At 37.5% G+C, this 14,707-nt stretch overlaps 1 protein-coding gene across 3 annotated transcripts; it reads right to left on the bottom strand.

Moving 5' to 3' along the window:
• Positions 1-4,026: 4,026 nt before the first annotated feature.
• Positions 4,027-14,235, bottom strand: LOC128855389 (biorientation of chromosomes in cell division protein 1-like 1). Of its 3 annotated transcripts, none has more exons than XR_008453713.1 (6): positions 13,883-14,235; positions 12,905-13,803; positions 11,686-12,849; positions 10,866-11,621; positions 4,456-4,637; positions 4,184-4,274 (listed from the first exon to the last, which is right to left on the bottom strand). XR_008453713.1 is itself a non-coding variant. In XM_054090250.1 (5 exons), exons 1-5 carry the CDS (start codon positions 14,116-14,118, stop codon positions 4,135-4,137), a joined length of 3,195 nt encoding a protein of 1,064 aa, XP_053946225.1. In that variant the 5' UTR covers positions 14,119-14,234; the 3' UTR covers positions 4,027-4,134. The 3 variants fall into 3 exon arrangements, 1 of the variants encoding a protein (XP_053946225.1); XR_008453714.1 differs by having other exon boundaries at positions 4,228-4,318; XM_054090250.1 differs by lacking the exon at positions 4,456-4,637 and having other exon boundaries at positions 4,027-4,274; positions 13,883-14,234.
• Positions 14,236-14,707: the final 472 nt, after the last annotated feature.

Here is a 14,707-nt window from a genome sequence, read left to right as displayed (position 1 = left end):
GTCAACTTGTAATCTAATTACAATACACTATAAATAAACTTAGTTTATGAAAAAATCACACACAAAAAAATGTAGAAGACATGCTTAGTTGTAGACTCAACTCCCGTTGTGCGTTGTGCAGTCTCGCATGGATGTGTCACGGCATCGTATAGACACCCAAAATGAAGTTGAGAAACAAGTATGCCATTGCCACGCTATGCCATGGAATCTGAGCGGCACAGTCCAAAACACAACTTACTTACGATTCGACATAATTTTTACTGTGATTATATACCAGACACGCCTTGGATGTTCAAGATTAGGATGCTCAATTTGCTATTAGAAAGCCATGTATTTTTTAATTTATTTGATTTTGCTCCGCATACTTAGATTGTGGCTTTAGCGTGGTGACTGCAAGAAATTTGAAAATTGTTAATTTTATTTTAAATTATATTAAATGTAAACTCTTAATATATACTAACTTAAAATTTTATTGTTATTAAATTACACAACCTTGTAATTTACAAACAAGAGCTGAAAATTTGTCCCAAAAAGGAATACACTTTTGAAAAATGAAAGTAAATAAAAACTATTATATTAAAAACATTTAATTTTTTACAATGGGAAATATAATTTTATAGTTTGTGGGTGGAAATTGAACGTTCGTGATGATTCGCTGTAATTCGACCATCCGTAAACACCAATTTTGAATGACTCGCTGGAGAACTTCGGTCGGTATCTCGTGAATAATTTTAGTAATGTTGGCTTCCAATGCCTCAATCGAAGCTTGTTTATTCACAAAGCATTTAGAATTAACCCTTTTTGGGTCTTTGGTCGAGCTCCTCCTCCTATTTGTGGCGTGCGTCTTGATGTTGAAGAAAGAAAAAAAAAAAATAAGAACCCAAAGTGCAGCAACCTCCACGTGTTGGGTGGGTTAGGTTAGGTTAAATGGCTGCCCTAGCTAAAGGGTTCACTTAGACAAATGTTAAGAAATTCGTCCGTTGTGGTGCCATACATGGGAGAGGAGAAAGGAGATGGGAAGGAAGAAGGAGCCTTGGGATTAGATACGATGATGACCATACATTTTACGACGGCGCCGACGGGGGCTGATTTGCGTTCGTAGTTAGCCGTAACAAGCTACTAATGAACTTCACCAAATTTATGATGCTTACGCCGGCTATATCCGCAGGCGTAGCGAAAAAGTGGGAGCCCAGGTTTCTAAGTCTTTGCCAGACGAAAGCAGGGCAGCTGAGAAGAAGGTGTTGAGATGATTCCACCTCGTCCTCCAGACAAATTCTGCAGAACGGACTTGAGGTAATCCCAAGTCTTACGGCGTGAACACCTAACGGACAATGTCCGGTAAGGATGCCCACCAAGTTTGAGAGCTGGGACTTTGTTAGCCTTAGGAGTTCCCTTGAGCGTCCCCGATCTACCCGTGGCCAGAAGGATCTCGCGACCTTGCACGTTTGCGCACTAGCCCAGCGCTCGCTGAGTTGACTCGCGGCCCATCTTTCCAGGAGCAGACCACAGGTTCTCAGGGGAACCCCAATTCTCTCATTACGCGACGAAACCGTCTCCAAAGTTCCCTGTCTAGCCAGCTCATCAGCCCAGCAGTTTCCCTCTATGCCGCTGTGACCGGGAACCCAAATGAGCCTGATGATGAAGTATTCGGATGCAATCGAGAGAGAAGCCAGACATTCCCCGACTAATCTCGAACGCACAAACAGCGAGCCCAAGGCCCTAATTGCCGATTGGCTATCGGAGTAAATATTTACTTCCTTAACGGTAATTACCGAATTAAGCAACCAGTCCACCGCTTCCTTAATTGCGGATACCTCCGCTTGGAAAACACTACAGTGGTCCGGGAGCCTAAATTTAAGTTTGATGGGAGGCTCCTTACAGAATACTCCCCCACCAACCCTTCCGCCCAACTTCGAGCCATCCGTGAACATGTTTGCCATGCCTTGCCGTCATCCCTTGAGGGAATGTGAGTAGAAAAAGGTCCGCTCGGACCTAGCGTGGGTGTACAGTGGTCCAGCACCGTAGGGATGAACTCAAAGTTTTTAAGAATGCTAGAGTGTCCGTAACTTAAGTCTAGCCTATGGCCCGAACACCTTAATCTGATTGCGGCGCGTGCAGCGGTAGTTTTCCCTACAATGTCCACGGGCGCCACATTCAGCATAGCGTTAAGCGCTAGAGTAGGAGTGGTACGGAGAGCCCCACTGATTCCAATGAGGGCAGACCTTTGTACCCTCTCCAGCTTCTTAACTGATACCATCCTTTCTAGCGAGTTCCACCAGACAAGGACTCCGTATAGCAAGATTGGTTTTATAATCATGTTATAAAGCCAAAAAGTGACTTTAGGCGAGAGGCCCCATCTTTTGCCGATAGCGCCCCTGCAACCATACAAGGCGACTGTTGTCTTTCTGATTCTCTCCTCAATGTTTGGCTTCCATGTAAAACCTCTGTCAAGGATGAGTCCCAGGTACTTCACCTTGTCAGAGAGCACCAACGGAGCGCCCGATATTGAGGAGAGAAACACTCTTGGTATTTTGTATTTCCTCGTAAATAAGACGAGCTCCGTCTTCAGAGGATTTATAGATAGGCCGCAATTTGCGGTCCAGTTTATAACTAGATTCAGATAACCCTGCATCAGTTCCATCAGAGTATCTAGAAACTTGCCTCTGACAATAAGCCTCTGTTCACTTGCCGGCGGAGAGAGGTGTCGCCCCATTCTGCCACGACCGTTCTATCGGTAAGCATCGTGTGGATAAGCCTTATGAGTTCGGTTCCGACTCCTAGTTTACCTAGCGACCTGGTGATTGCGTCCGGGAGAACATTATTAAAAACCCCCTCAATGTCGAGTTGGGTGGGTTCTGGGCTACAAAAATATTTATTTATGTACTCGAATTTCGTAATAAAAAGTAGGCAAAAAGCTGCACAATCAATAACGTTTTATTATTATTTTATAGTGTACAGATGCTTAGTCTTGGATACATTTATGTCTAATTAGTTTATAGTCCTTATTTGATGGTTTTTATAGTTCTTATATATGTGCTCCCGAATGTATGCATAAAGAAAAAAAATATCTTGAAAAAATAAAAGTTTTCAGAATATCAACTGAAATTTCAATAATTGAGGCCTCTGGTGGCGACAGAAGATATTGTTCGATTGGGCTGAAATTTGGCACACACTTTATTAGTCTAACAGTGCAACTTTTCCGCACTATTAGAACTCGATCCTAAAAAAATTTTTTTTTCGGCCGACTCTTTTCATATCCCCTAAGGGGGAACGCCACTGTGGGGGGTCAAAAATAATCGATTTTTGGGAATTTTTTTGTAACTAGGAATGATTATTCGAAGATATATGTATTAAACTATGTTGATTTAAATTTTTATTAAAAAATATTGAAAATTGACAAATTTATGTGAATAAACGTAACGAGTCAAAAAAATGACGTCATCTGGTGGCAGCGATACAGCAATTAATAATCATCTGAAATCAAAAAACCGAAAATTTTATTAATTTACATAATAGTGGCTATCGTTGTACGTAGCCGTTTTTTTTTTTTTTTTTTTGACAAAATGGTGATGTGTGTTTTTCACCATTTTTTGATTTTTCACAGACCCAAAAAAATAGCTCTTTTCAAAATTTAAAAAATCGGCTACGTACAACGATAGCCAATGCGATAACAAACATTTTGAAAAAAAGATAATTAAAATCGGTGCATTAGTCTTCGAGAAATCGTTGCCACCGTATCAAAAAAGTTATTTTGAGAAATAAGCGTTTAAAGTTTTCGTTGCGTATTCAACGGCCTACCTGCTCTTTCTTCGGGGTTTGGGCATATCTCAGTCAATTTTTAAGATTTTAAGTTAATAACTTTTTTTACATATTTTTGAATATTTATACTTTCAGAAAATGCAAAAAAAAAAAATCGATTTTCTTGAATTTTCACAGTGGCGTTCCCCCTTAAAAATCCAGTGTTAAACTTTCACTCCAAACATTTTCACAATCTTAACACAATCCGGTACATAACAAATTTAAGTCATTTCCATGTACATATGTAATATATGTATATATCGTTTTTATTCAAATATCGTATATAAATAGTAAATTTACAACAGCAGATTTTTCAACTTCTATGATTAACATCATCTAGATTATCGTATCCATGCCTCGCCGACGGGAGCGTTGACTTAGCACTGGTCGTGGCTTGTAAAGATCCTCGCTGCTATATCGCTGCTGTTGGTTCAATTTATTTACAGAGGCAATGCGACGAATACACTTCACCATATCTGCAAATGACATAGCACAATAGATTGGAAATGAAAGTAATAAGCTTTTAAGTGCAGCGTGCGCATAGTATTCGATTTCGAATATGGACAGATTAGACATGAAATATAACACACATGAAATTTGAGCACAAAGAAATTTATTTAATTAAAAACACTTCAAAATTATTTAACAATTGCTTACCCAGCATGGTTTGAAGAATAATTCAAATTTTTTTTTTTCAAATTTCAATCTATTTAAAATGTAGGCTTCTATGAATAGGTTATTTTGTGTCATGCGATACGCGAAGGCTCTACAAATTTACCAGTACTTATTATTCGCTTCATACTGGGTTCTTTATTCTTTGATTTAATTTGTATGCATATCTAAAAATCAATGAAGAGCAGAGCGAAAAGTAAAAAAACAACATGATTACAATTAATGAAATAATTATCAACGCAAACTTTATCAAACAAATCTGCGTTCAAGTAGTGCTACGGAAATGGTTAAGTGTAAGCTTTTCAAAATACGATTTGTTTTTGTTTATGCCTTCTAAGGAGAAATCAAGGCATAATTTGTGAAATATTTACACATAATAAATTCTTTAGTGTTTTAGAAAACTAGTATTAGTAGGATAGGAATAGGGTTTTTATGACTAAATATTTCTCAATTAAAGTGCAATGTCTGTTTGTGAGTTTAGAATTAGTACAAAAATCTAAATTTTTTAAGAGATTTGGAGGATACACATGCATACGTATAGGATGTGGGGGCAGCTAAATAGAGCTAACCTGCTCTTTTACATTTTGCGGAACAAGTAATTTACTTTCAGATAACGGTGATTATTGCTACTGATCAGACCTACTAAATAATAATTATTAATTGTAATGATTACAAGTTTTTTTAAGAATAGGTGTAATGATTAACTGGCATTATTACCACTTTCCCATGATTATTTTTTAGTATTTGTGCCATGAAAAAGATCCTCATAAAAAAAATTAAAATAATTTGAGTGTATTTCTGCCATGAAAAAGCTCCTCATAAAAATATCTGCCGTTCGGAGTCGGCTTGAAACTGTAGGCCCCTCCATTTGTGGAACAACATCAAGACGCACACCACGAATAGGAGAAGGAGCTCGGCCAAACACCCAAAAAGGGTGTACGGGTACGATTAGAAGTAAAAAAAAATTATCCAGACAATTTATTATTAGAAGAAAATCAGAAAAACCGAAATATATAGGGTGTTCCAATAACAAGTATTATTGGTGAATGGATTGCGCTATCGAGAGATACATAATTAACGATTTTTTATGGCCGGAATTGGATGGTATTGATCTGGACAACGTTAATTTTCAACAAGACAGCGCTACGTGCCACACAAGCAACGAAACCATTGATTCAAAGTTTCCGGCCCGTGTTATCTCTCGAAGAGGTGATCACAATTGGTCACCGAGATCTTGTGATTTAACACCTTGTGACTTTTTTTCTTTGGGGCCACGTTCAAGAGATGGTCTACGCCAACAGCCCAGGGTCGATTCAAGAGCTCAAAGATGGAATTCATGAGGCTATCGAGGACATAGAGCGGCCACTTTACAATTCGGTTTTGGAAAATTTCATGAAAAGTATATTGTCCTGTAAGCGTGGTCGTGGTAGCCATTTGCCTGATGTTATTTTCCACTATTAACGGCATACCTTCCTCTTTGTAATGTAATAAACATCCGATAATGTATATTAAAAAATAGAATTTTTCTTTGAATATCAAATAAAACCTCTGTTTGGTTGACCCTATATGATGGGATTACTTTTGATTTTGTTTTTGTTTTCATAACAGGATAATTCTAATTCTTTCTAATTCTAATTGGTCGCCGTAGCCGAATGGGTAGTTGCGTGACATTGGGGGTTGGAAGACTTTTTTTTTAGTTTTCTCTAAATCCACCCCACTCCTTGTGGTGCCAAAGAGCCAAGGTGGTCGTTTCTTAACACATCAGTGCCAAAGACTTCAAGCCTGATTCGAGTGAAGGCCGGGTAGACGCACAGGCAGTGATCCGTCGTCTCATCCTCTTCTCCACATGCTGGGGAGAGCGCCCTGTTTGAGAAGAAGGATCTGCGATAGTCGGTCGGACAGGACAGGTAACATCAGATTTGTCTATCTGCAGTTTCTCTCAGTTGAGTATTAAAAGGGTTAATAATGACTAATAAAAAGACGTAATTGTTTTTACCACCAACCCTAATCAAAACTTAACGGCTGTGCAAAATTTGCAACTTAATTCAAATCATTTTACGTGTATTTTTGTGGCAATATTTTAGTAAGTTTTTTGCTATTTTTTTTTAGCGGGACAACAAAATGAAACCATTTGAATTCCATACGAAATCGGTAAATCAATTCAGTTAAATAAATAAAAATAATATCGAATACAAACTTTTTTAAACTTAAATTGTGCAGCCAACAATTGGGTTAATTAAAAATATATTCCCTATGAAATCAAATCTCATATCTATTGTATAAATAAAAATATGAGTATAAATTGGGGCATTTAACAGAACTTCATTTAATTCGGGGTATTTATCGAACCATACCCAACATAAGTCAGTTATAAGATAGTGAAAACCCTTGCCTTTATAGCTTTATTGAACCGGTGCACATACAAAGTAAATCTACTTACTAGAACTTTATTATTATCGACTCGTACATACATACACGACCGATTTCTAAACATAAACCCGCTGTCAGTAGTTTTGAAAATGCACGATTTCACGTATTTCTGATTATAAAAGTATCAGTAAATTATGTTATAAAAGTAGAAGTAGTAGACAAGTTATCACTAACTTCCAATATTTACGAAATTAACCCCGACATCTAATCAAAATCTATATGCTCTATTGGTCTGCACAGAAATACATATGTACATGACGAAATTTTACGATAAACACTTGTGTGCTATATTTTATGCCTTTACACATCTGCTTGTGTATGTATGCAGTTTTTTCAATGTTCCAAAAAAGCACATATGTAAGTACGAGTATGTATGCGAAGGAGGTGCATACACTGAACAAAAAAATATTATCGCAGTATTCTACATACAATTTTTGAAAAATTCAGACGGTAAATATCTACACCGCTAATATCAGCGGAATCGAATTTAATATCGAAGGAAACCTCACTTTTAAAATCGAATCGAATGATCCGGGTTATGATTTGTTCTCACGCTACGTAATTCGCAAATTACCTCGTTAAAGTTAAAACTAAGATTTTACTTTTTATGGGCCAAAACTCTATTAAACCAGCATTGGAACAACGTAGAGGGTCTTAGACACTCCAAAAAGTTCCTAAGTTTCAACGCTAAAAGAGCTAACATGGCCCTCACGTTAAACAAAAAGAGCATTCGCACTCTCACAGGTGCCCTCACGGGTCACTTCACCTGCAACAAACACTTACATAAATTAGGCATAACTAACACCAGCACCTGCAGATTTTGCTGCGAAGATGAGGAGTCCATAGAACATCTCAATATCGAATGTCCGGGGTTGACGCATAGAAGGAAAAGGTTTTTAAACAAGTTCATGCTTGTAGATGAATACCTTCAATCACTCCCTCAGAAGGAGCTGGTACAATTCATAAGCATACTTAACAGTCAATAGACAGCATAGGGTGCACAATAGATCAATATGGTCGCAGTGCTAAAGGGCCATACCAAGGCGAATTTATTAAATCCACCTTGGGCCATACCTTAACCCTTTACAACCATTAACCATTACTTTATTTTATAATTAGCACAATTTATAAAAAGTCGTCGACTCATCCAAAAATTATTTTTAAATTTAAAATTGAGATTTTACTTTATTTGATATCTCGCACAATTAATAAAAAAATCTTTCGCTCATCCGAAAACTATTTTTAAAGGAAAGTTCCTCATCACGCTGGATTGAGGACGATCCTAAAATATTTCTAATAAGATATTTTAGGATTGAGTTCGATACTAAAATATTTCTAATAAGATATTTTATAAAAATATTGACAAGTTCATACAAATTTTTCAAAGGTCTAACTTTCTTTCCGGTTAAACTTTAAGAGCTTAACGATAACTTCACAAGCTATAAGATATAGCGGTTGCTTCAATAGCTGAAACTGTTCTTCGTGGAGATGGAACAACAACCTACTCGATAAAATAATTTTTTCACAATATCTTTTTTTTTTAACTCCATTATTAAAATTCCAATGTTTCTAGTTATTATTCAACGTTTGTTAATTTTGTTTTGATTTAACCTTCCACTTTAGTTTGATAGCTAATTTCGATTAGAGACGACAGAGTGTTCGAATTTCGCAAGGTAGTCGAGACAGAACTATTTTTAAATGCGGCAATTCGCTCTGAAAATGTTCTATGGCGAATTTATTTATTTATGATGGTAAAAACATAAAATTAAAACAATAAATTAAAAAAAAAGCATTATTCAACCTATAGAAAATGTTGCTGTAGACCATAAACTGAACAATTGCAAGCAACGGAGGTGTGAATACGACGGGCAACAACAAAAAAACAATACGCAGAGATGAAGCAGCAAAATGAGCTTTGTATGAACGTGATCTAATAATACGTTGACATATAGATTATCTACTTTTTCGTGCTTAACTCCCAATCCGTAATTAAAAAGCGAGATTACCCATAATTATAAAATAATTCTAGGTTATTTCCATTCTTTTTTACATACAACCCTGTGTTATAGATAATTATTTTTACGAATGTAAAGAGAAACGTCCACGTAAAAACTAAATAAAACAAAGAAAACAGGTTTGTAGACATTTTTTGTTAAATATTATTAATTATGCATTCATATTACAGAAAAACGGGTGTCCATAGACGCTTTGGCCTCTTATTACTTATTATAAAATATAATATCGAATTTCGCATGCGTATTGCTGCCATAATTTTTTGACACCTTAGTAAACGTCGTTTACGAATTTCTTTAAACTGTTTATTACGAGCAACCAATTGCAATAGCAATTAAATTAGCTATTCCATCTCCTTGTCTTTTCTTCATATCGTTAATAATAATTAAACCAACCAAAGAAAAGCCTTTCAAAACAGTATTGACAGCTGATTGTCAATTTTGCAGGTAATCTGCCATATGTGAACGGGTAGATTAATTTTGTGGATTTATTGCTAATTTCTGCATAAGTGAACATACTTTAATGCAACTTACATAATATCAGAAGAGAGATTTGGCAGCGTTGAAAATAGTGAGTCATGCCAGTTCTATGAAGTACAAGAAATTTTCGAGTGGGGAACAGATGAAGCAAATATAAACATACGTTGCAAGCGCTGTAAAATATTTGACATTTTGTTTGGAAGCACTTAATGAGTATTAGAAAGACTGAGTTGGTAAAGGGCAACTGTGTTGCTTCAACGCTTTACTTGTGATGCTCGTGCTCTTTCAATACACTTCGTATTCTCGTTCTTCTCCTGGTTGTTATCGACTGTAGATTAAAAACTAACGAGTGCAAGGTGTATGAACACGACGGGCAACATTAAAAGAGAATTCGCAAAGTTGAAGTAACAAAAGATTCTCTGTATGAACTTGGACAATTAGCCCCTGGTGACGCTCAAGCATGCATGTTCTGCAGCTTATGTATATGTGTGCGTGTCGGGTGCTTGACGCTAATATCTAAAATTTTTGATTTCCATCATGCAAAAGCCGACAACAAGTATGTGTGACACGAAGCAAGTACGAGTGTCACCCGGCACGCACACATATAAACCTGCTGGACATGCATGCTTGAGCGTCACCAGGGGCTAAATGAAACTCTCTTGCAATGAAGTTGGCAACATTGAAAATTGTGGGTTATACTACTTTTATGAGGTATAACCACACTCACTAGTGGCGAATTTTGCTCGATAATTTTGTTGTTGTTACTTTCGCATACAAATTTTTCGTCAAGTTAGCCGAGCAGAGAGCTAGCGAGCAAAGAAGTAGCTAACGAAGAGGCGAATATAATATTAAAAAATATATTTTGGTTATGGTCCATTTTAAATTTTGCATTGTCGAAAAAACCGATATACGGCCAGAAACTCAGCTATCATTTGTAATATACATCGCATCTGTCAATATTACATAGAAAGCGTTAAAAAAAATATATTTTAAAAAAGATAGCTGAGGTTCTGACTGCGTTTCGGCTCTTTAGACAATAAAATATTTAAAATAGACCATAACCACACCTACCATTAATATAATATAACGGTTTTTATACAAAATACAAAACTTGTTTAAATATTACCTCACATGCAATAAATGTTTTGAAAAAATTCAAAACAAACGTCTAATAAATGGCGATGTCTCGGAATAAAAACATATCCAGATGTTTGTACTCTGTATGCTACAGTGACCAAGCTGTGTATGACAAAGCTGTTTATTTTTATTTTATTTAAGCACCACACCAACAATGAAAAAAGCAACGTCTACGGTTTTTATAAAATAGTATACTACCAACAACTATGTCAACAAAAATACGTACGTGTGTATGCGCATTTAACCAATAATACAAATACATCAAAATACAAATAAACAAAGTAGTGAAAATGTTCGAACGAATAACGGATTCACCAAGGAGAATCCTTTACTTACCAGCATTTTTGTCCAGTGCCATATTCTCTTTGGAATTGACACTAGCATCTGAAGGTGTGGGTGATGGTTTACTTTGCAGTGATTGCCCGATGTTATTTCGTCTACGTTTCGCGTGCGGCTCGTAATCGTTATCGAATGCATTCTCAACCGGACTAGCTCCACATCTTTGATTGCTCATGAAACAGTTTTCCACACTGTATACAGGCACGCAATCGACTGAAAGTGTAGCACAAGATTGCGTCGTTACATTCGTATCCAATTCGTTTTTACTTTGCTGCTCTTCGTAAGCTTCAAACGAGTTGTATAATTCGTTGCCACAATCGAAGCGCAAATTATTAACCACACGCCGGCAACGATCCATTGCGTTATCGAGCAAACGCAAGCGATCTGAAAATGGCGCATTCATTTCATCGAAAAATAATAGCTGCTCTTCCTCCACTTCAAGCGAGCTTGTCGATGAAATGTGCGTTGCAGGCGACTTAGAAGTTGTTTCAGGCAATGCGATGTCTATATCGGGCGGCGAAATATCTATTTTGGGCGGAGTATTGCATATTGCAGCTGCACCTGCACCTTTAGCGATTGAATATGTTGTCATTGTTGGTCCCAAATCTATGAAATTTACATTGGGATTCTCCAGCATATCGTTCAATATAACAACTTTATTTCGGTGCGCTTGTGCCATCGCAGCTTTTGTGCTCTCAATTTCACACATTTCATTAGTAATATTCAATGCGCCAGTGTGTTTATCTTCATAACCTGTGGTTAGATCAGAAAAAAGAAATGTATCAACGAACACCTTATATCATTCCATCATAATTACCAGACTCCTCCACACCATCTTTGGGTTTGCTCTTTGGGCTCTGTGAACTTGGTGATGTGTTCTTGGAGTCTTTCTGTTGACTTTGCTGCTTATCATAGCTGGTTCCTGATGAGTTTACGCTGCCTCTTACATGCTCGCTTCCGCCATTCTGCCTGCCAGCACCACCACCACCACTACCACCTTTACCTTCATCATTTGAATCTGTTGACTTGCGTCTCTGAACTTTCAACTTTTCAATGCTATGATCATCAATGGCCGATTTGCTGTCATCTTTCTTTGAACTATTTTCATTATTTGATGAGTTTAGATGTTTCTTCCTTTCATATTCACGTTTTTCGCGTCTCGCATCATGGCTTTCAGAACGACTGGACGAGCTTGACGATGATATGAAAGTGTTCGCACTTTTCGATGTTCCGCCTTTATCATTTTTACTGGAACTTGTATCATGAGACCGCCCTGCGGACGAGCTCGAGCGCTTTGAGCTGCCGCTACGCTCCATGCTATCGCTTTTGGTCTTCGTGTGCTTATCGCGCCTATGGGACTTTTCTTTTTCCTTAGACCTATCCTTTCTTCTTTCCTTTTCCCTACGTTCCTTATCCTTATCCCTACTGCACTCTTTGTCTCTATGCCTACTTTTGTCGCTACTTCTATCCTTATCACTACCCTTATCCTTGTCTTTACTTTTGTCTCTATTTTTACTGCGATCTCTGTCCTTATACTTTTCCTTTGAGCCGTGCGAGTGTCGCTTATCTTTCGAATGCTTTTTATGTCGAGATGACGACGAGGATCCTCGATTTTGTGAAGAACTTGCTTCTTTCTTTGCGCTTTGTTCTGGCAAAGACACTGATATTGCTGCAGCCACAGACTCATTTTTTACTCCATCCTCACAATTATCTGCATAATGCTGATAACTTATATCTTCAAGTGAAGAGCCGAAACTACTGTCATGAGGAGTTTGGGTCGGAGTTGCCGCAGGCGTTTTCGGTGCCGATTTTTGGTCGTTAGGCTCTACATTTGTATCAATATTTAAATTTCCGAAGTGATGCGGTTGTTCTTTATTTTCTAAATTACCACCCAATGTACCCCTTTGTCGCGGCGAAATATCTCCAATTACTGAATTGCATTCGCCTTCTTGTTCCATCAAATTTATCTTTCGCTCAGTACCTGAAAACAGAAAGGTTTTTATCGTAAAAAAAAAAACTGCTTAAATCCAACGTACCTTCGAATTTAATCTCATCTTTCTTTATATCAAAGTGCAGCTCGGATAGATTTGACTTTGGACCACTCATTTCGCATGAGTTTTCGTTGAATTTAGGCATTTGTGCTTCTTCCGATATATTCGCCGATGCCAATTCCATTACTGCTTCGTCTTGTGCTTGCGATGTGTTGTGAGCACTCGAGTTATCCATAAAGCTATGCGACGCATTTGCAGTAACATCGGAGATGTGACTGTCACTCGACACCTGAGATAACTGCGAATCTTGCGATAAAGCAGCATCTGCTTCAAATGGTAAACTCAAATTTTTCGCAGGTTCAGGATTTGTTGGATTTGTTGAACCGGAAGTGTCCTGCGTTTCAGAATCTCTTATTTCTTCTTGTTTACCAAATTCTGACTTTAACGGCTTTCCGGTTGACATTGGTTCGATTTTACTCGTGGCCATCTCTAGTTTCTCATCAACTTCACTCTCTTTCTTTATCATTGTCTCAGTTTTTATTACATGTTTTTCCTCCACACATTTCACTAATGGCTCGAATGGAGGAGACTCATCATCCTCCTCTATCATTTTGTCATCCATATCAATATCCATATCGATTATTGATTTGTCATCCTCTCGAGATTCTGACTTTACTGTCGCTTTATCGGAATCGGGGCTTACTTGCTCGAGTCCAGTTGGTAAAAGACTGCTAGTTTCTATTTTCAAAGGCGGCGGTCCCGTCAAAGGCAAGGGCGGTAAGGGGTGCATTATCGGTGGTGGAGGTTCGTGTTTGACTGGTGGCGGAGGTAGTCCTAAATATTTGTAAGTAATTTCTTCAATACGCGGTTGGAAAACTGTACCAATTTTGGGGTTCACCACTTGATCCACAATCCGTTCCACACCAACATCCAAAAAACCAGACCTACATGAGTAGAAAAACCAAAACATTTAGAATTTGGGTTACCATTAACGCCACTTCTATAAGCAACTGTGGAACTTACTCGGTTATGTGCCTCCGCAATTTCTCGCGCAGTTGGTTTTTATTCATATCTGGCGTCCAGTGTTGCTCAGATAAGAACTTTTTCACTGTATTCTCTACACGTTGTCGCAGATTTTGATAAGCGGGCTTGGTGTCTACGTCTGCCATTGAATCCTTGCGAAATTCATCGAAAACGCCTTGCGATTTCACTTCATGCAGAATTCTGTCCTCAAGCTGAGGATCCAAATGCGAACCCATAGTATCTATATATTCCTTGCTAGCACAATATTCTTTAACTACTTTAACAATAAAAATGTTTGTTCAACATAACACAAAACCTAGAAGAATTTGTTTTTCTCTGGTTGCTTTAGTGCTGTTAGTGCTGCCAGACTTGTTTATTATCAGTAGTAACATAAATTATGAAAACATAACACGGCGTCGTCACGTTTCTTAAGAACTTGCTTACTGAGATATTTGGGACAAACACAGAAATTCGCAAAGGGGAGAAACACAAAAATTCTTTACCACTGTTTTGCAAATGTGGCAATGGCAAACCTCCATTTGTGAAACAACATCGAGACGGACACCAAAAGAGAAGGAGGGGCTCGGCCAAACACCTAACAGAAGTGTATACGCCAATTATTTATTTAATTTATATTTTAATGTTTGCAAAAAAAAAAAACCAATGCACTTCAGTTGCTGTTGTAGCAACCAAAAATATATAGCAAAGTATTTTGTAGGTATTACAAATAAAGGGTCTTTCAAAAGGTGTACCCATATATTGTTTTAAGATGAAACAAGTGAACGTTTAGCTTATTTTGGGATTCACTACTTTTATTCAATTTGC

This window comes from Anastrepha ludens, chromosome 2 (genome assembly GCF_028408465.1).
Source record: "Anastrepha ludens isolate Willacy chromosome 2, idAnaLude1.1, whole genome shotgun sequence".
NCBI classification, from domain to species: domain Eukaryota; kingdom Metazoa; phylum Arthropoda; class Insecta; order Diptera; family Tephritidae; genus Anastrepha; species Anastrepha ludens.
Note: the sequence above shows the minus strand (reverse complement) of the source record. Positions and strands in the feature narration are given on the sequence as shown.